At 41.2% G+C, this 21,942-nt stretch overlaps 1 protein-coding gene across 1 annotated transcript in view; it reads left to right on the forward strand.

Annotated features, from left to right (window-relative positions):
• Window positions 1–9,736: 9,736 nt before the first annotated feature.
• MCC (MCC regulator of WNT signaling pathway) overlaps window positions 9,737–21,942 on the forward strand; it is a 408,333-nt gene continuing 396,127 nt past the window's right edge. The window contains exon 1 of the mRNA XM_032844747.1: window positions 9,737–9,906. Within this exon, the coding sequence (XP_032700638.1) occupies window positions 9,737–9,906 (170 nt within the window). The remainder of the gene's footprint in view (window positions 9,907–21,942) is intronic.

Genomic DNA, 21,942 nt, shown 5'->3' on the forward strand with positions numbered 1-21,942 from the left:
CCATTTCATGTTAGTGCTCCAGTTCCGCCTCCTATCTCTAGACATCAAGACCAGCCTTTGGCAGCACACCCTCTCTCTGGCCTGTTAATGAGCAGGTGGATGAGGGGGCCGTTTCCTCACCAGCGAGCCTTTCATTTCTTAGCCCTGAGCAAGTAATTCAGTAGGTTTCATGCTGTGTTGGGCCTCAAAGATTAGTTTATAGCTTCCTGTTTAAGCAAACCACACATGTTGAATGGCCAGCTGTTGCCACCTCACCCTCTCTATTCATAATTCACACTGTCAGGTACTTCCCAGGTAGGTAGAGGTCCCGTTGCCTTCTTAATTACCAGTGCAATGAAATAACGAGCACAGGTCTCTTCTACCCTCACAGGTTGCTGGGAAGGTCTGACTTCAGAGAGATCTAGGGGGTCAATGGAGAAATGCTGGATTTAGTACACGCTCCAGACACAAAGCCACCATCTCCATCTCTTAGATCCCTTCTGATGACCCAGTGTGACTCTGGTGGATTGGCTGCTCCTGGACCATCCGGTCCAATGCAACTTCAGTTCTTGGCTGTTGGGAGCAGCCAGGAATGTGAAAACAGAAACAGTCTAGTTAATTCGTTGCTCCCATGTTGGTTTGAGTTTATGAAGAAAAGGCAATATTATCCCTTGGATGGATTAGTAACAAGGAGGAGAGTTAAAGGCATTTGGGGTCATTGTGGAAAATTTCAAATACAGAGTAAATAGAGTATGATGAACCCCCATGTACTTTTTACCCAGCGTCAACAATCTGCCTTTCTTGATCCATCCATTCCTTTATACACTTCCCACTCTTGATTATTATCATTTTTAAAATTAAAATATATGTACATTGAAATGCACAATTTTTAGCTATGTAATTGGAAATGGATACACCCATGTATCCATACATACCCATACATACATATCCGTACATAACCCATGTAATACATACCCCTGTCATCTCCTTTTAGCACATTTAAAATATGTAAATTGGTAGATAAGGAAATAATTTGAATGTTTTAGCTTTTCTCATTTTCCAATCATGAAACATTGCTGTGGATGTTCCTCATTTTGGGGATTCTTCCCTTTTGCCTCCTATCCTCCCATTTTAACACTGCAAGATCAACCTTTCCTTCTTGACCCTTGTTTCTGACACTGTTTTTCTCTGCACATTGGCTTTAGATTTCTGCCTACTTCCTTGGATTTGAGGATCCAAGTGAGATTTCTGGTAATTTCTTTTTTTAAAGAGATTTTATTTATTTATTTGAGAGAGAGAGAGAGAGTACACACAAGTGGGAGGGAGGGGCAGAGGAAGATGGAGAAGCAGGTTCCCCTCAGAGCAAGGAAGCCTACATGAGGCTTGATCCCAGGACCCTGGGATCATGACCTGAGCTGAAGGCAGATGCTTAACTGACTGAGCCACCCAGGTGCCCATCTAGTAATTTGTCATTGGCTCCACCTGTCTCAAATAAGTTCACTCTTGATGATTTTGCCAGCTAGGAGAGAGAAATGGAGCGGTCCAGCCTTCTTAGCCCACCCAGGGCACCAATTGGAAGAGAGAAGGGGCATAGAAGGAACAGTAATAAAATGCATTCTTCTTGATTACCCCAAGTCTAATGAATACAAGATGAATGAAATGGAAAGGAATAACAAATGCCTCAAGCTATTCCTGATCAAAAGAAAGGAAAGCAGAGGAAGGCTTTTGGGTTGAGTGTCAGGGTGATAATTTGGGCTTTAAGTATCTTCCCCCTAAGGCAGATACACAATCAGCTACACCCTCATTTTACATTATACCCCAGAAGAAACATACATTCTCAAATAAAAAGCACTATGTAGTTATGTAATATAGGTCTCTAGCTCATTAAAAAAAAAAAAAGCTTGTCATCATCCACTAAAATGATTTTGTCACCCTTAGATAGATTACCGCCTACAGTTTGAAAACCACTGCCTTAAAGTCTTTGTCTGACAGGTTGGGTTGGGGCTCTCTCTGGTGTTCTGGGCCTCACCAGTTCCAACACTGGGGGCCAGTTTGATCCCTCACAGGGTATGGCTGCTCTATCTGAAGCCAGGATATCTAGGCTCCTTACAAGACATGATATTTGACTAGGGATTATTTAAATCCAACCACTACGAAGTGTCCGCTAGAGGGCACGTACCTCTTCACAGCCCGCCAAACCCGCCATAGCTGGGGAGGAAGGAGCTGGAGAGCCAGCCACCATCTGAGGTAATGAGCCAGTGCTGAGGCTTCATGCTCAGCCGGCCCCCCAGTTCCCTAGTGTGTTTGCCACGCCCTCCCGCCACAAGAAGAAATGCAGGCCTCTCACTGGGTGCTGTGTGTGCAAAGAAAGTACCAGGCCCATTCTCCAGAAATTTGAATCTAAATACTGTAGAGCTAACTTCCCATATCTGAACCCAGAAAGAAAAATATTTTTAAAAAGGCCTGAGGATATCAGCTATCCAACAATAAAGGTCTTAGAAATATTACGGTGCATAGCTTGATCCAGATTTTTTTTAACTTTTTTTTTTTAATTATTGAAGTATCATTGACATACAATATTATTATTAGTTTCAGATGTACAACATAGTGATTTGACAATTCTGTACATTATTCGGTGCTCACCATGGTTAACTATAGTCACCATCTGTCACCATACACCATTATTACAGTATTATTGACTATATTCTCTATGCTGTCCCTTTTATTTCTGTGACTTATTTATTTTGAAACTGGAATTGTGTACCTCTTAATCCGCTTCCCCTATTTCACCCATCCCCCTCCCCTCCCCTCTGGCAACCACCAGTTTGTTCTCTGAATTTATGAGTCTGTTTCTCTTTGTTCATTGGTTTTGTTTTTTAGATTCCACATCTAAGTAAAATCATATGGTATTTGTCTTTCTCTGTCTGACTTATTTACTTAGCATAAGACCCTCTAGGTCCATCCGTGTTGTCGCAAATGTCAAGATCTCATTCTTTTTATGGCTGGGTAATATTCCACTGTGTATATATGTGTATCACATAATCTTTATCCATCCATCTACCAATAGACACTTGGTTTGCTTCCATACCTTGGCTATTGCAAATAATCCTACAATAAACATAGAAGTACCTTTACCTTTTTTTTTTTTTTTAAATTTTATTTATTTATTTGTCAGAGAGAGAGAGAGAGACCACAAGTAGGCAGAGAGGCAGGCAGAGGCAGAGAGAGAAGCAGGCTCCCTGCCGAGCAAGGAGCCCGATGTGGGACTCGATCCCAGGACGCTGGGATCATGACCTGAGCCGAAGGCAGCCGCTTAACCAACTGAGCCACCCAGACGTCCCGACCTTTACCTTTTTTAATTATTGTTTTCATTTTCCTCAGGTAAATACACAGAGGTGGAATTATTGAGTCATATGATACTTCTATTTTTAGTTTCCTGAGGAACCTCCATACTGTTTTCCATAGTGACTGCACCGATTTATATTACCACCAATAGCGCATGAGTGTTCCTTTTCCTCCATCCCACATCCCCACCAGCACTTACTTCTCGTCTTTTTGATTCTAGAGATTCTGACAGGTGTAAGGTCACATCTCATTGTGGTTTTGATCTGGATTTACCTGATGATGAGTGATGTTGAGCACCTTTTCTTGTGTCTTTTGGCCATCTGTATCTATTCTTTGGAAAATGTCTCTCCCCATTTTTTAAATTGGGTTATTTGTTTTTATGGTGTTGGGTTGTATGAATTCTATATATATCTTGGATATTGACTCCTTATGGGATAGATCATTTGCAAATATCTTCTCCCATTCAGTAGGTTGCCTTTTCATTTTGTTGATGATTTCTTTTCGTTGTGCAAAAGCTTTTTATTTTGATGTAGTCCCAATTATTCATTTTTTCTTTTGTTTCCCTTGCCTGGAGAAACATATCCAGAAAAATATTGCTAAAGTTGATGTCCAAGAGGTCACTGCTGATCCAGTTTTATGAAAAAAAGAATAATAATAGTTCAGTTTTACTGGGCTCTTTCTGGAGATCCATATAATGTGGTTTACATGAATTATATCCTGGAGTTTTTACAAGTTCCCTAGGAAATAAGTAATACCCCCATTTCACAGATGAGGAAACTGAAACTCAGAGAGGTCAAATAATTTTCCAAGATCACCCAGGAAGTAACCAGTGTAGTTAGGGTTTGACCTCAGGCTATCTGATTCTGTGAAGATGTGCCACTTGATTCCCCTTTAAGAAAGGGCTTGTGGCTTCTGCCTTCTGCTGTCAGAGGGCTGTCAGTGGTAGCCTTTATCTGTCAAACTGTTTAGGGATTGATTCAGCCTCAAAGAAACTCCTTGACCAGAGTCACAACCTTCTTGGAGCAGGTTGTAACCAGTGACTGGTTGAGATGGAGATATAAATGCCTGGCCATGACAGGCCAACATAAGACAACCCTGAAAGATCAGTTTAGCTCTAAAGCTCCGTATCCAATCTTCTAAGACAGTCATCAAGTCTATACTCAGCTGTACTTTTCTTGCTGCTCAATCTTGCTTCCTTTCTCTTTTTTCCCACATTCTATCCCAGCAGATTCCTTACTAGATATTCTACACCAAATTCTTTCTCTGGGTATGCTTCCCTGAGAAGCAAAACTGTAGCAAGTGAAAATACTCCTAATGGGCAGATCCTCAAGTTGTCATCCACTTTGTATAAAGAGAAAGGACCCAAAGTTAGAATATATACAGACTCATAGTGGCAAATGGCTTGGCCAGCTGGACAGGAACATGAAAGGAGGAAGAATGGAAGAATAGGGACACAAGAATGACTGGGTAGAGACAGGTGAATGGACATAAGACTGTGGGTGAAAATTGTGTAGATCTTGCTATCGTATATTAAAGTCCACCAAAGAGCATCTGCCACAGAAGAGGCACTAAACAACCAACTAGACAAAATGGCTCATATGTCAGCCAGACCCTGTCATCAGTCACCCCAGTGCCAGGACAATGGGCATAGAATAAAGTAGTCTTGGTGACATAAATGGAGGCTATACATGGGTCGAACGACACGGACACCAGTTTAACAAGGCTGATGTCACTGCTAGTGCTACCAAATATCCAGCCTGCCATTAACAGAGACTAATGCTGGGCCTCCAATATGGAGACTAACTGACCATTGGATGGCAAGTTGAGTACATGGGGTCACTTCTCTTCTGAAAGGGCGAACAATTCATGCTCACACTAGACACGTATTCCTGCTATAGGTTGCTTTTCATACCTGCAGGACTTCAGCCAATATTACTGTCCAAATCTTACAGAGTGTTACTCTATTGACAAGAGATTCCATATAGCACTGTGTCAAATCTGGTAAACCACATTACCTAAAGTGTAGGAATGCTCATGATCATGGGACACACTGGTCATATCCCATACTGCACCACCAAGAAGCTGCTGGAAAAAGTGGAACAGCCTCCTCGAAGCACAGCTGAAGTTCTATCTTTTTTTTTTTTTTTAAGATTTTATTTATTTATTTGACAGACAGAGATCACAAGTAGGCAGAGAGAGAGAGGGGGAAACAGGCTCCCCGATGAACAGAGAGCCTGATGCAGGGCTAGATCCCAGGACCCTGGGATCATCACCTGAGCCAAAGGCAGAGGCTTTAACCCACTGAGCCATGTAGGCGCCCCTGAAGTTCTATCTTGAAGGTGATACTTTGTGAGGATGGTGAACCACCCTCTAGGGCACAGCATATATGTTGAATCAAAGACTTCATATAGTGTTCCATCCCCTATAAGGAGTCTACATGGGTCTAAAAACCAAAGGGTGGAAGCAGGAGTGACCATACTTAACTCCCTGTTGGGAAACAATCCATTTGGGAAATTTGGGCCTCTTGTCCCCAAAGCGCATTCCTCTGCAGAGTTAGAATTTCTCTCCTCTCATGGAAGACCACCTCCACCAAGGGAGAGATATCAGTAGGCAAGAAGAGTCACTATCTTGGCTGAGATAATTGACACCGATCATCAAGAAGAGGCAGTGCTATAATTACATGACTGAGGCAAAGAGGACTATGTTTAGCATGCAGGTGATTTATTTGGGAACCTCTGTTCTCCCTTCAGTTCTAACAGTCAATGAGCAAGTGCAGCAATCAGAAATGAGAATCTGGGTTGTGTCACCAAGTAAACAGCCTGCACCAGCTCTTGAGGGTGATTGGATCTATACTTGCTAGTGGAGGAGGGAGACAATGAGTAGCCTTTGGGATCCTAAGACTTACAGCAATGCTGGGGATTGTAATTTTTCCCCCCAAACGTTCTCTTCTAAGATTCCCCCTGAAAGGGAGGCCCACCAGAGTCTTGAAGGAGTGGCTCCCCAAATATATATGAAGTGGATCCAGTGGCTCAAGGAATGACCTGTGATGAACATGGAAATGTACCATACAGTTCTCCCTTCAAGACAGGACATGTTGCCAGGCTTCTAAGCACCAAGCGTGCTATCAGAAGACAACCCTCAGCTGTCTGTCCATTGGGAACTGACTCTTTACTTGGGCATGCTACTCTTAAATTTTTTGGATTTGCTTCCTCTCACTTGCCACCCTCTACCCCATAAGTAAGGATGATAAATACTTTCCCTACTCAATAGTATTAAATATGGCATTTAAACATTTAAATCAGTGCTTACTGATTTGTGGTAAGGACTTAATAAAAGTTAATTGGGTTCCTTCAACTTTACCTTACTGTTTTCTTTCAGGAATTTATAGCCTCATTTGATAATAAATAAATGGTATGTGGGAAGGGGAGTCAAATCACCATTAAAGTATATGATTCTAATGATTCTATCCTCAAAATATGTGCTTCAAGCTAAGTGAGCTCTGGAACATCATTGTGACCTGGGGAGGTAAAGGAAGGCTTCTTGAGGGATATAGAAGTTTAGCTGGGCTCATAAAAACTGGGCAGAGGACATGGAGGGAGTGGGGCGGGTGTGCAGGTGGTCCTAATTTAGGTAAACAGAATTCAGAAAGGCAAGTGCCAGGTAATTAAGTTTGCACAGTGTTGCAATGGTTTTATTTGTTTTAACTGGTGACTTTAGATATAGAGGATGTATATCTTATAATGTATACAGTGTATTTTGAAATGTATGACAAAAATATGAACTGTTATTATAACCAAGAGGAATCTGAGAAGAAAAAAAAAACTGGATAAGGACGATGTTGAGCTATGTACTCATCTCAGACAAATACATAAAACCTTTGAAATTATGACATAACCAGTACTGTTAGATTTATGGCCTTGGGTATTGCTCTCATTCCAAGCTCCTGCTTTACATTTATCATCTTTATATTCATCTGGCATCTCTATTTTCAATGTCTTACAAATTTCTCCCTCTCCTAGTAACCTTTTCAGCTGAAATTTCATATGCTTCATATCAGTTCAGAAGCAAATTCTTTTCTGGAAGGTTGAATCTATCTGTTTGGCCATTTCTGAATTACCCAAGCATGAGCAAATGTTGTTTAGGAAATTTGTCAAGATCCACTTTTTGTGTGTTCAGATTTAATTCAAGATGGTTTAAATTTAAACCTCCGGAGCTGTCATGCACATATTCTCTCAGAAGAAAAACATTCTTTGCTTTGAAATATAATTGGTTGAGGTTTACATTCTGCTTTCTGTATATATGGAGTGTGGTTATGAAGAGATCTACTTGAATCCTGGAAAATCTTTGTATTTCCAGTCCCTCAATACATACGTATTTAGAAAAATGCTTTTCTTTCTTTTCTTTTCTTTTCTTTCTTTCTTTTTTTCTAACCCCCAAACCATCAGTTGTCTAGGAGGATTCAAGGGTAACAGCTCCTGTTTGGCTATACTGACAGATAGTAATAAAAGTTTTATTCTGTGAAAAATTAGAAAATAAACATAAGAAATATTCTTTTTTTTTTTTAGGAGCTTGAACGTTGGTCCTTCTATTGTAGCCAAGAATATTTGTGTTGACAGTAGCATCTTTTAAGAAAATATTGGATATATTGACAGAATTTTCCTAAGATGACATCTTTTCATTGTATGAATTATAAGTGCCCTGAAGTCCTGGGAACTTACAGAATTAAAAAGAATTGAAGTAGGAAGGAGTGGATGGGGCAGAGAGGGGAGAGAAGAGAGCAAAAACAGCTTCCTTCTGACCTGGCAGACAGTTTCAAGACATATGGACTTCTTCTGGTTCTATTGCTGCATGACAAATGACCTCAAAACTTAGTGGCTTAAAGCCACAACAATCCTTTTATTATTGCCATTGTATCTCTGGGGGTTGTCTGGGCTCAGTTGGACAATTTTTGTTCAGGGTCTAGAATCATCTGAAGTCTCTCTCATTCACTGGGGTCTGGCACCTGGGCTGGGAAGGCTCAAACAGAGGTTCCTTGGGTATTTCTTTCTGTCTTTACGTGGTCTCTCCAGCATCGTAGCTTAAGCGTGGACAAATTTCTTTCAAGGTAGTTCAGGGTTTCCAAGGTCCTTGTCCCAAGTGAGAGAGCCAAATGGAATCTGTAGTGTCTTTTTTAGCCTAGCATCAGGTTCAAGGGGGAGGCAAACAGACTCCATCTCTTGGTGAGAGGTACACCAAAGAATCTGCAGATGTGTTTTTAAAACTACCACAGGAATTCTCAGACCTCTGACAGAAAGTCTGGGACAAAATGAGTCATTCCCTAAACCACAAATTGGTTCATTGTGGTTCCCTTTCTGCTGTGGTAGAAGGATACTGTCGTGTTTAAGGGCTCCTGCTCTGGAGTTAGACTGCCTGCCTGGGCTTGCCTCTGCCCTGGCACTTACTAAGCCTGGAACTTTAAGCAGCTCTGGGTGCCTTGGTTTTCTTATCTGTAAATTGGGGATAACAAGAGGTAGCATTTATTGAGTACTTAGTACGTATCAAGATATTGTCCTAAGTACATTATATACTGTTTTATTTATTTATTTTTTTATTACCAAGATACCCTATGAAGTAGTTACCTACCTCCTAAAACATAGGGTTGATAATAATAGAGACATCTTTCAGGTCTGCAATGAAATGAGACCATCTGTTATGTTTGCTCTTGACGTTATTAAAACTGTCGGGTCAAATGCTAGTGACACCAGGTCAGGAGTCGTTTCCAGAAATGGACCAAACGTGCACAATGCCACACAGGAGAGATCGTTTACGGTATAGCGTGTAAGACCAGTCGGAGCCAAGGAGGTTCAGATTTCTTGACAGGTGATAAAAAGGCACAAATCCCCTGCCATTCCGGGTCTCATTTGGGGGTTATGGGTACAGAATCCAGCGCAGTCTTGCAGACTGAGACCAGGACTACCGCTCTGAGTTTTCAAAACGGGAGTGTTTATCTTTTTCCTGAAAAGAAATCCACGCCGGGCAGTTGGAGGAGTTCCTCCCGGACGGAGCACACTCGCCTCTCGGCCTGAGTGTCGGGAGCCCGCGTTGCGGTGGGATACACGGAGCTGACACCCTTCCAGGGCACCTCCTGTGCACTGCCTCCCGTCGCGTCCCCTGGCGTCCCCTGGGCATCCCAGGCTCCCGACTCCACGATCCACCTTCCCCTCCTCCCTCTCCACTAAGGTGACTACCCCCGCGATTGCAGAGCGCCGATCTTGCCAGCCCGGGCAAAACCCGGAGAGCTGGAATCCCGCGCCCGGAGCGCCCTGGCGGCCACTGGGCATGCTCCGTTGTCAGGCAGGTTCGGGGCTGCGAGCCGCTTTTGCGCCGCGTCCGCGGCGGCGCGTCCTCCTCCTCCCGAGCAGGCAGCGGGCGCATGATGGCGGCGGCGGCGGCGGCAGGGAGCGCCAGCGGCGGGGGCAGCAGCGGCGGCGGCGGCGGCGGCGGCGGCAGCAGCAGCAGCGACACGTCCAGCACCGGCGAGGAGGAGCGGATGCGGCGCCTCTTCCAGACGTGCGACGGCGACGGGGACGGATACATTAGCAGGTACTGGGGAGGTACGCGAAACCGGCTGGGGCGCAACCAGCCTCTCCGCGCTGCCCTTGACCCCTCCTCTGCCCACTCGCCCCAACTTCCAGCAAGTTGCTCAGAAGCTCACGGGAAAAGTTGGCTGCGACTTCGAGAGCGCGTCGCCGGCTCGGCCACCAAGGCGGAGGGGCTGATCTGCTCGCCTTCTGGTGGTGCCAGTTGGGTCCAACTTTTCCCAGCGCTGTCTTTGTCTGGGCGTTAGGAGACATCTCTTTAGGATGCGAGTCCTCCCCGGGTCTTGGAGAGCTCATGCCTGTGCAGAATCGAGTTCTGGCCACTTGTCCCAGGTAGGAGGGTACTGCCCTGCAGCCTCTGGCTCCCGGTGTCAGGCTGCTGTGGCAGCATCAGTACGGCTGCTGAGTGGGCAGCCCCGGGACGGAACCAGGATAGGGATGCGCTGTCAGTGACAGAGTTGGGCATGAAAACAGGCTGCGAAGAACTTTCGGGTGCGGCAGAGCCCCTGTGTTCCAAACTGCGGAACCCACAGAATGGACATAGCTTGCCACCCAGTACTGTTAGCTCGAGGGAAACCAAGCACGCAGGCACAAACTGGGGGTTTAGAGGTGAGTCAGGAGCATAGACCCGACTCCCTACCTCGGCTCCGCAAGCTGACCAGGTGAGCCTCCAGTGGGGTATGAGCGCGAGACCACTTAAAACCCTCGGTGTGTTTGCTTCTGGACTCCCTGCAGGGTTGTGTTGTAGCTTCCAGCCGCAGGGCTTGGCCAAATAATTATTTCTGCCCGCATTTTTAACACTTAACACACACAGATGACGAAGAAGTCACGCGTAATGTTTTATGATCTGCTTCTCTGAAGGGTTGACACAGAGCACTGAAGACCTTCCACGCTGAAATTTGAATTGCCTTCTAGGAAGGCCACCTAGGTTGTATATTACATGTTAGTTTAGCCTTTGTGTTGATGATAGTAAAGATCTCTGAAAATCCCAGGCTGCCTCCTGCTGATTGTCCTTGCCTACTTAGAGGGAAAAAAAAAAAAAAAAAAAAAGAGTGGGGAATTCCCCCCACCCCTAATTTTTAAAAAAGATCTTTAAAACAGGTAATTTGACATGGAAGATGTTGATAATTTAAAAAGTAATAACTTATGTGGGACTCCATTCAGTTATGATGACTTGACTGAATCTTACTACTTTTCTAGAGTTTCACTGGGAAACATTAGAGAGATGTCAAAAAACTTTATTGAGTAATTCTATTCTGAAATGAAAAAAACATATACTTCTAGTTGACTCCACGTAGATTTTCATCTGGAAGTCTTTCCCTGTTTGGGTCCTGTGATGAAAAATTTCATCATATAGTTTAGATTTTTTTTTTTTTCCTGCTTGAATAGCCTACTTGAATTTCCTGCTTGAGTGCCCGTTATCTTATTTGTGATAATAAAAACAGTCTACATTCTTCACATTAGGATGCACAGAGAATTTAATGTCACGTGGGCAAGGGTGCATACAGAAAACGAGCAGAATTCTCTCCTCCCCTTCCTTTGATTTGGGTTTATCTGAACTACACCTTCTGTACAAATGTTCATATTATTTTGAATGGTGGTTCTGTCTCCTCTGAAGAATTGTGAATTCTGTAGGCATAATCTGAAGACTTCGTTTTGGAGGATGAGGCATTGTATATAAGGGTGTGGTAGTAAACAGGAGATTTCAGATTAGAGTAGAAACCTGCTATGGCAAAAGTGGAAAAAAAACTACCTTTCCTTGAGCCATATCACTTTAATACATCTGCTTGAAAGTTGAAAGGTATGTGCAATAATGAACCCTAAGGCATAACTTCACCTGTGGGCAGAGTTGCTCTGGACGTTATTTTATGCTGTGAAAAACTCCCATAAAGGAGGAGTTCAGGTATGGCAATCTCATTGCAAGGAGGCACCAAGGAACCTCTCTAGAAGTATGTTTATATAGCACATGCAGTTTTACCTGGAACATATGTTTATTTGATATGGTTTGGGAAAGGAAGTTATGAAGATAAGTGGCATTAAATGCCTTCCTCTCTGGAGCTCCTCCTTTGTGCTACTTTTGTTAAATGACCTTTACTGGCCACTCTACTGTGGGTGATGAGGAGTGGAGGGCTGTGAATTTTCTCTTTTATAATCATGAGAGTTGGACTTTCTACACTAAAACCTTAAAATTCTTGGATTCTTCAAAAGGTGTTAAGTTCATGCTCATGGCATATACCACTGTATCTGTTAGGATTTTAGATGGCTATATAAAATGGGAAACCAATTGGACAGTCAAATAAAGATGGACTTTTTCACCTAGAGGTTCATTCAGGCTGGGACAGCCGTTCCACAAGAGTGTCAATGCCCAGCTTCCTTCCATCTTCTGCATCACTATTCTTCATATAAAACATTCATCCTCATGGTTACCTCCCAGTCTTAAAGCGATTCCAGCCTCATGTCCAAGTTCCAAGGAGAAAGGTATAAAAAGAAGCTGAAATGAGTAGTGCCTATATCATTAGAGCAGAGCTTTCCCAAATCCCTTAATTGAAATCTTATTGGTTAAACTCCATCACCTTACCACACACTCGTGTTCTTGCAGTAAAATTCAAGGAAGCACATAATTCGATTAGTCACACCGCCTCCTAAACAAAATCTGAGTTCTGTTACTAAGAGCAGGGAATGGATATTGAGTAGGCAAGTAGCAACCTATAATAAAACTTGCATGGGAATCCTCATTCAACTATTTTGGCTTTGGTCCTTGACTCAACTCTCATTCTCAAACAGGAGTGTGCTGGAAACCTCATGTTTGGAGGAAGGCTAGTGGAAGATATATAGACTGAGACCAGGAGGGGATATGTCAGGGCACACAAACCCAGAAAGATGGAGAGAAAGGGTGGGGCTTCAAATCTTCAATATTCTTTTGGCCCATACTTTTCCAGCAGGCTGACAAAAAAGGACACCAGCTCACTGGAGATTCCTGGAATTGCTGCCTCTGTCCAGGAACTCCCAGCCTTCCCCCACCACCGGGCCCCAGAACCATCCCTGTGGATAGTTAAGCTGGAAGAGACAACTACTCGTAGGTAGAGCCAGACTGCAGCTTGGACAGGGAGAATTGGGACTATCGTGGGACCATAGTAGGCTCTTCTGCTACATTTCATTAACTTTATGATCATTAACCCCACATTTTATAGTATTGAATTTTTTGGACCCTATTTACCATGGTATAGGAGGTGGTGCGTTTACTCTATTTGCTAAAATTAATTTCCCTTTGGAATTTTAAAGCTTCCTATATTTACCTTTCAGTTTAAGAAACTGTCTTGAATATTTGACAGATACCCAAAACCAACATCTACATTTATATCAAGTAGCCAAGCCTCAGCTCAAACTTTGGTGCCTTAGAGAGAGCTTCCCTGACTACTGTATCCAAGTGGGTTAGCTCTTCCCCACCGTTATTTGCTATCATAGTGCCAGGGACTTTCTGCCATAGTACTCTCTACAGTCTATAACTGCATCTCTATTTCCTACTTTGTTTGCCTGTTTATTGTCAGTCTCCCACTAGTTGTAGCTTCATGAGGGTAGGAATCATGTTTATTTTGTTAAAATAGTACACTCTGGGGTGCCTGGGTGGCTCAGTGGGCTAAACATCTGACTCTTGATTTCAGCTTGGGTCTTTTTTTTTTTTTTAAAGATTTTATTTATTTATTTGACAGAGAGATCACAAGTAGGCAGAGAGGCAGGCAGAGAGAGAGAGAGGAGGAAGCAGGCTCCCCGCTGAGCAGAGAGCCTGATGCAGGACTCGATCCCAGGACCCTGAGATCATGACCTGAGCCGAAAGCAGTGGCTTAATCCACTGAGCCACCCAGGCGCCCCTCAGCTTGGGTCTTGATCTCAGGGCCCTGAGCTCCATGCTGGGTGTGGAGTCTACTTAGAAACAACAAAAAAAAAACTAGCAAATAAACAACAACAACAACAAAAAACCAGTATGGTCAGGAGCTAGCACAGTATTTGCCATAAAGTATTCAATCAGTAAATTCTGATGAAGAAATGACTGAGTATAAACCCGGTATGTTCAGGTATTTTGAAAAATCTTCCAAGCATTTTCATTTTCAAGTGTATTCAATATTTATAAAGTACTTTAAATGTGAGTGTATTTTATTAAAGAATATTTTTCTTTTAAAAAAATTATTTATTAGAGAGTAAGAGAGGGGTAAGGGACAGAGGGAGAAGAAGACTCCTTGCCAAGCTAGAAGCCCGATATGGGGCTCCATCCTGGGATCCTGGGATCATGACCTGGGTGGAAAGCAGATGCTTAACCGACTGAGCCACTGAGGTGCCCCAAGAATATTTTCTTTTGAAAATAACTGTGTTGGGCTCCCTGCTCAGCAGGGAGTCTGCTTCTCCCTCTGCTTGTACTCCTTGTCTGTCAAAAATAAATAAACAAAGAAACAAATAAATTCTTGAAAAAATAACTTCCTTCTTATTATATAAAAGATGTTGAAAAATTGGAAAATGCAGAAAAGTTTAAAAATAAAATAAAAATTACCAATTATCCCCAAGCCAAGGAATATCATTTCTATTTTCCTGGTGACATAGCTACATCATGTCATTCCTCTAGCACATTAAAAATGATTGGATAGGTGCGCCTGGGTAGCTCAGTCGATTAAGCATCTACCTTCAGCTCAGGTCATGATCCCAGGGTCCTGGGATCCAGCCCTGCATCAGGCTCCTGCTCAGCAGAGAATCTGCTTGAGATTCTCTCTCTCCCTCTGCCCCTCACCCCTGCTCATGCTCTCTTTCTCTCATAAACAAACTTGAAAAGATGCTTACTTCCCCCCTTTAAAAAAGGAATTGGATAAAGGGAAAGACATCCCCTGTTCATAGATGGGAAGATTTAATATTGTTATGATAGCAGTGCTCCCCAGAGTTGATCCACAGATTTAATGCAAACTTTCTCAAAATCCAAACTGCCATTTTGTGCAAAAATTGATAATTTGACCCTAAAATTAATATGGAAATTCAAGGGATCCAGAATAGTCAATACAATCATGAAAAGAAGAACAAAGGTGGAGAATTCACACTTCTCAATTTCAAAACTTAGTGCAAAGCAACAGTCATCAAGACAGCGTGGTATTGACAAAAGGATAATCTATAGATCAGTGAAATAGAACTGAGAGTCCAGAAACAAGCCATGTGTCTATGGTGAATTTATTTCTTTAAAAGATTTTATTTATTTATTTGACAGACAGAGATCACAAGTAGGCAGAGAGGCAGGCAGAGAGGGAGAGGGGAAAGCAGGTTCCCTGCCGAGCAGAGAGCCCGATGCGGGGCTCGATCCCAGGACTCTGGGATCATGACCTGAGCTGAAGGCAGAGGCTTAACCCGCTGAGTCACCCAGGTGCCCCTATAGTGAATTTATTTTCAGTAAGAGCATGAAGACAAGGGTTTCAAAGTCAAGGGTGAAATAGAGAAAGGATTGACTTTTCAACAAATAGGGCTGGGGCAACTGCATAGCCACATGGGAAAGAATGAAGTTGGACATACGAAAATGTATATATTCCTCATATACAAAATGTATGTGTTCCTCACATTCCTCTTATGCAAAAATTAACTCAAAATGGATCAAAAACTTGAATGTTAAGAGCTGAAACTGTTAAAACTCTTAGAAGTAAACATAGGACAAAATCTTTGTCATCTTGGATTTGGCAATAGGTTCTTATATATGATACCAAAACACGGACTCCAAAAAATATATATAAATTTGTCTAATAAAAATTTTTAAAACTTGTGCTTCAAAGAACACTATCAGAAAAGTGAAAGGCCATCCAAAGAATGGGAAAAAATATTTACAAATCATATATTTGACAAAGCATTTGCATCTGGATTATATAAGGAACTCTTACATCTCGATAATAAAAAGATAAACCAATTAAAAATGGACAAAGGATCTGGATAGACTTTTCTTCAAAGGAGACATACAGATGGCCAATAAACAATAAAAAGGTGCTCATCATCATTAGCCACTCGGGGAATACAAATCAAAACTCTAGTGAGACACTACCAGATATCCAGTAGGATGGCCATAATCAAAGTCAGATAATAACAAGTGTTAGCAAGGGGGTGGAGAAACCAGAATCCTCATAACTACTGGTAGGAATGTAAAAAGGTGCAGCCACTTTAGGAAAGAGTCTAGTAGATCCTCATAAACTTAAACATAGAATTAACATATATACCAGCAACTCTCCTCTAGGTATATGTGCAAGAGAACTGAAGACATATATCCTCACACAGACTTGTAATGGATGTTCACAGCAGCTTTATTCATAATAGTCAAAGATGTAATCAACCTGAATGCCTATCATCTGATGAATAAATAGACAAGATGTGGTATAGCCTATACAACAGAATATTATTCAGTCAGAAAAAGGAATGGACTACTCTGAAACATGCTACAACACAGATGAGCCTTGAAAGCACTATGCTAAGTAAAAAAGTCCAGTCTCAAGAGACTGCATGTTATATGATTCTATTTATATGAAATGTCCAGAATATACAAATTTATAGAGACAGTAAGTAGATTAGTGGTTGCTTTAGGGCTGGGGAAATTGGGGGAATTGAAGGATGATAGCTGAAGTGTCCAGGATTTCTTTTTGAAATGATGAAAATCTTCTAAAGTTGATTATAGTGATAGTTGCACAACTCTATGAATATACTAAAAGCCATTGGGTCACACACATCACTTGGGTGAATTTATGGCATGTAGATTATATCTCAATAAAGCTGTCACCAAAATAAAGAAGATTGGAAAATGTGACTTGTAATTATAATGTTACATTATTTATTTAATTTCTTTAAGTCTTCTTCTATTGTTGGACACTTAGATTGTTTCCAATTACTTGCTTTGGAATTTTATTAAATCTAAGATGCTATAAATTGGGACATACCATTATTTTCTGTACCAATCACACTATGATAAGATACATATCATTGAATAGATTTTTTATTTTATTTTTGTTGAAAGTTCTGCCTTAAACTTCTTTTCTCATAGATTTTATCATATTTTACTGTTGTGATAGATAAGAAAGGAAAACAGGCCATCAGAAAACAGGCAAATCACTTTTTGGTTCAGAGTATTGATGTTGTGTCTCAGCACCCAGTAGCAGCCTCAATGGCATCAAAATATTCAGAGATGCAGCATTTCTTTAAAGAAGGCTCCACTCTTTCCTGTAGGCTCATTTAAGATGCTGACATCTCTCTGTAATCACTGAGGTTGGTATTTCTGGTCTTACCAGATCATGTCAGTGGAAGATTCTCAGACAATAGCCAGAACTTGTATTCCTAAGGAAGCATTGAGAGTTATCTAGTCATGTTACCAGGAATAACATGCTGCACATGCAGTGGTAACTATGTCAGTGCCCGGCCAAGAGAATTGTAAGTATCATTTAGATTTCACAGTATTAATTCACTGTGCATCTTAGAAGTTCGAAATACAGTATTTTATGTAATGCTAGAGTAAACACCTTCATGGTTCCATGTACTGTATTATTAAAGAATGAATCTGAACTGGAATTATTAGTGAAACATATGAACGAGAATTGCTTTGCAAACATTTTCTTCATCATCTTTGCACAAGGAAAGCAACTACAAGAGGTTTTCAGGTCAGATGGAGAGTACTGTAGTGTTTAATTAAAGAATTACAGAGTTACATAGTAAACAGACTCTATTATTCCTCCCCTGGACAGTTAGCAGAAATCGGCTCAGGGAAGCTAGAGAGTAGACTTATTTGGCTTTAGAAGTTACAGGAGGCACTTGAACAAAAAGTAAATGGAGTAGAAAGACTAGGACTTCTAGATTCCTTGTCTCATGCCCAGGTAGATTCCCAGAACATAAGGATTATACTTAGAGGTAGTAAGTCTGGAACATAATTTTTTTAAAAAAGATTTTATTTATTTGACAGACAGAGATCACGAGTGGGCAGAGAGGCAGGCCGGGGCAGCAGTGGGGTCGGGGTGGGGGTGGTGCCGGGTTGGTGAAGCAGGCTCCCTGCTGAGCCTGATGCAGGGCTCACTCCCAGAGATCATGACCTGAGCCAAAGGCAGAGGCTTAACCCACTGAACCACCCAGGTGACCCTGGAACACAATTTTTAAAGGAAAGCCCCTGGTGATACTCAAAGAATAGCACAACTAAACCAAACTTTCAAGAAACTTAATAATACTGAAAGCCTCAAAGCTAATCAAATCATAATGTCACCCAGAAAAGCACAAATGGAACCTAACTGAGGGGAAAAAAGGAAATCCATTATAACTAATATGAGGGAGAGAATTTTGAATGGGACAAATTTGGTACCTAATCATCCAGAAGAGCCCATTCTGATGTATAGTATTTCCTTAATTGGATCACACATTCTTCATGTGTAAAGACTCTTAAGAATCATCTAGCATAGCGCTTCCCAAACTTGAGTCACTTGTCTACCGCATTTATGATCCTTCCACATCACTGACTGCAACGTCTCCCTTGAATTTAAGACAGGTATGTGCAGTAACTACGTATTTGACTTGCATGTCTGAAAGTAGCTCAAACTTACAATGTGCAAAACAAAATTTCTGACTCCTCTCCCCAACTCTTCTTCCCTCAGTTTTCTCCATTGGAGTAAATGGCCTTCCCTTGGTAGCGTAGAGGCTCAAGTCAAAAAATAAAGTCAACCTGCATTCTTCTCTTTTCTAATAGTACATTCAGTCCATCAGCAAACCCACCAATTCTGCTTTTAAAATATAGCTTCTATCTGACAGTTTCTCATCACCTTCCTACTCTAGGTCCAAACCATCATCCATCTCACGCTGAGGTTAGTACAACTGGCTCCTCCTTCTGTCTGGCCCCCTCCACTCTCTCCACACACTCAGATTATGCATACTGCAGCCAGGTTACCTACTAAAGAGTAAGTCATGTCATGTTATTTCTCTGCAACATAGTGGACAGGGCACTGGATTTGAGTCAGGAAAGCTGGGTTCACCTCGGCTCTGCTACTAAGTAGTCATGTGACTTGGTACCAGTACCTGCTTCTGTCTTAGTTTCCTTACCTATAACGTAAGATGATAAAACACTCATCTTTGCTTTCTCCTGCTTGGAGTTTGTTGAAATTCTTGAGTCTGTAGGTTTAGTTTTCATCAAATTTGGAGATTAACCTGCCATTATTCTTTTCAAACATCTTTTCTGTTCCTTCTCTAATGTCTTTTTGGTACTCCAATTATGCATGTATTAGATTGCTTGATATTTGCCCACTTGTTGAGGCTCTGTTAACTTTTTCCCCATCTTTTTTCTTTCTGTGTTTCCATTTGAAGAGGGTCTATTGCTATATCTTCAAATTTTCTGGTCTTTTCTTCAGTGTCTAGGCTGTTATTAATCTCATTCATATCTCACTGTATTTTTAGTCCTTTTGAATATATGGAGCATATTTATAATAGCTACTTTTGACTTCCTTGTCTGCTAATTACATCATTTCTGTCATTTCTGGGTCTGTTTCTATTGATTAATTTTTCTACTGAATATGGAACATAGTTCTCTTTCTTTGCATGCCTGATAATTTTTGATAGAAGGAAGGACATTATAACTCATTGAGTTCTGGTTTTTGTTGTATTCCTTTACTTTGTTCTGGCATGTACTTGTCTCTGGATCTTTTGGGAACTTGTCTTTGAGCTTTGTTCGACAGGATCAGAAAAACCTTCAGCCTAAGGTTAATTTAGCCTCTGCAGATCTCTGGAGCTCTCTCTTTATGAGGCATTCCCTCCTCTCTGCACCACAAATTCTATCCACCTTGAATTTGCTGAACTTTGTTCTCTATCTCAGCTCAGCAGGACCACTGGGTTATGTTGGATTCCCTCTCCTGTTCTGCAGTGTGTAAACTGTCTCCAGGCAGTAAGTTGGTATAATTGTAGGCTCTTCTTGCTGGTTTACCTTTACACAGGGATTTTAGTCTTGTGCTGCCTGTTATATAATGTCTGGAAATTATTATTTCTTATGTTTTGTCTGGATTTCTAGTTGTTGTTTTTTTTTTAGGTAGGAAAGTAAATCCAGTCTCTGCGATTATCTAAAGACCTCAGGTGGCGTCTTGATTTTTCTTTTTCTGTGTCTTCAAGTGAGCCTCCCTATTTGGAAACACTGTTTAATTAAGTTTACATATAAATAATTTTATAATAACATTTACAACAATATCTTACTATCTTCAAGCTACTACCTACAGCCTAAGCCCACATATCTTTTTTTTTTTTTTTTTTAACTAACATTATTCGGGCACCTGGATAGCTCAATCATTTGAGCATCTGACTTTTGGTTTCGGGTCAGGTCGTGATCTCGTGGTTTGAACCCTGAGCCAGGCTCCTCCTCTCAGTGTGGAGCCTGCTTCAGATTCCTTCTCCCTCTTCCTCCCCCTCTGCCCATCCCTGCTTATGTGTGCATGCTCTCTCTCTCTCTCAAATAAATTAAATAAATAAATAAATAAAATCTTAAGGAAAAACCAGCTAAAATTCTGAGTGCTTACTGTGTGTTAGTCTGTACCCTAAACCAACATCTTATATACATGACCTCAGTTACCACTCACAATAGCCTCTTTGAAAAGAGAATTATTATTACATGCAATTTAAGATGAGAAAAACAGGCTCAGAGATACTCTTATTTGCTCAAGATCCATGGTTAGTAAGAGCCGACTATCAGCTGATGTCTTCGGTTCTCAAATGAAGGTCTTGACCACTATCAGTGCTGCTTTTCACATGTGTTTCTTTCAGATATTTTCTAACAGCTTTATTGTGATGTAACTTGCATACTATACAGTCTGCCCATTTAAAGTGTGCGATTTGGGGCACCTGGGTGGCTCAGGGTGTTATGCATCTGGCTCTTGATCTCAGTTTGGGTCTTGATCTCAGGGTTGTGAATTCAAGCCCTGTGCTGGGGTCCAGGCTGGGTGTGGAGCCTACTTAAAGAAAGGAAGGAAGGAAGGAAAAGAAGAAAAAGAAAGAAAGAAAGAAAGAAAGAAAGAAAGAAAGAAAGAAAGAAAGAAAGAGAAAGAAAGGGTACAATTCAATGTGTGGGTTTTCTTCATTGTTTTGTTTTTTGTTTTTGGTATATTCACAGTTTTGCAACAACCATCATAATCAATTTTAGAACATTTTTATCACCTCAGTAAGAGGCCCTTTACCCTTTAGCAGTACTCTTCCATCTTTCCCCAAACTTTCCAGCCCTAAGCAATGACTAATTTACTTTCTGCCTCCATAGATTTGCCTACTAAGGACATTTCATGCAAATGGAATCATATATATGAGACCTTTTGTTGTTTGTGTTTTGGTGACATACCCAAGAAGGCTTTGTCTAACCTAAGGTCACCTATGTTTTCTTCTAAGAGTTTTATAGTTTTATTTCCTACATTTAGGTCTATGTTCCATTTCGAGTTAATATTTGTGTGTGGTGTGAAGAAAGGGTCTAGATTCATTCTTTTGCATGTGGATATCCAGTTGTCCTAGCACCATTTGTTGAAAAAACTATTCTTTTCCCATTTTCGTGGCAACTTTGTAAAAAAATCCATTGACCATAAATGTAAGGGTATATTTTTGGACTTCCATTTCTTTTCCATTGATATATATGCCTTTTTTTGTATCAGTACTAACTACACTGTCTTGATTACTGTTGCTTTGTCGTAGGTCTTGAAATCAGCAAGTGTGAATCCTTCCACCTGGTTCTTCTCTTTTTCAAGATTGTTTGGCTCTTCTTAGTTCCTTGAGTTCCCATACAAATTTTAGGATGAGCTTGTCAATTTCTTTGACCCAAGTAGCTGGGATTTTTTGATAGGGATTGTGTTGAATATACAGATCAATTTGTTCACATGCATTTGTAGTAACTTTATTTTTTCAGGGTATTTTTATTTTTTCCCCTAGCCCACATTTTTATTTTACAGTTTTTTTATTTTGAGTCAGTATATTAGTATTAGTAAATGTCTAAATAATGGCATGCGTTTATGGAAGCCTTTATAGTTTGTAATCAATTAGTCCACACGTT

Source organism: Lontra canadensis, unplaced genomic scaffold (genome assembly GCF_010015895.1).
Source record: "Lontra canadensis isolate GAN:19392208 unplaced genomic scaffold, GSC_riverotter_1.0 scaffold4, whole genome shotgun sequence".
In the NCBI taxonomy this organism is placed as follows: domain Eukaryota; kingdom Metazoa; phylum Chordata; class Mammalia; order Carnivora; family Mustelidae; genus Lontra; species Lontra canadensis.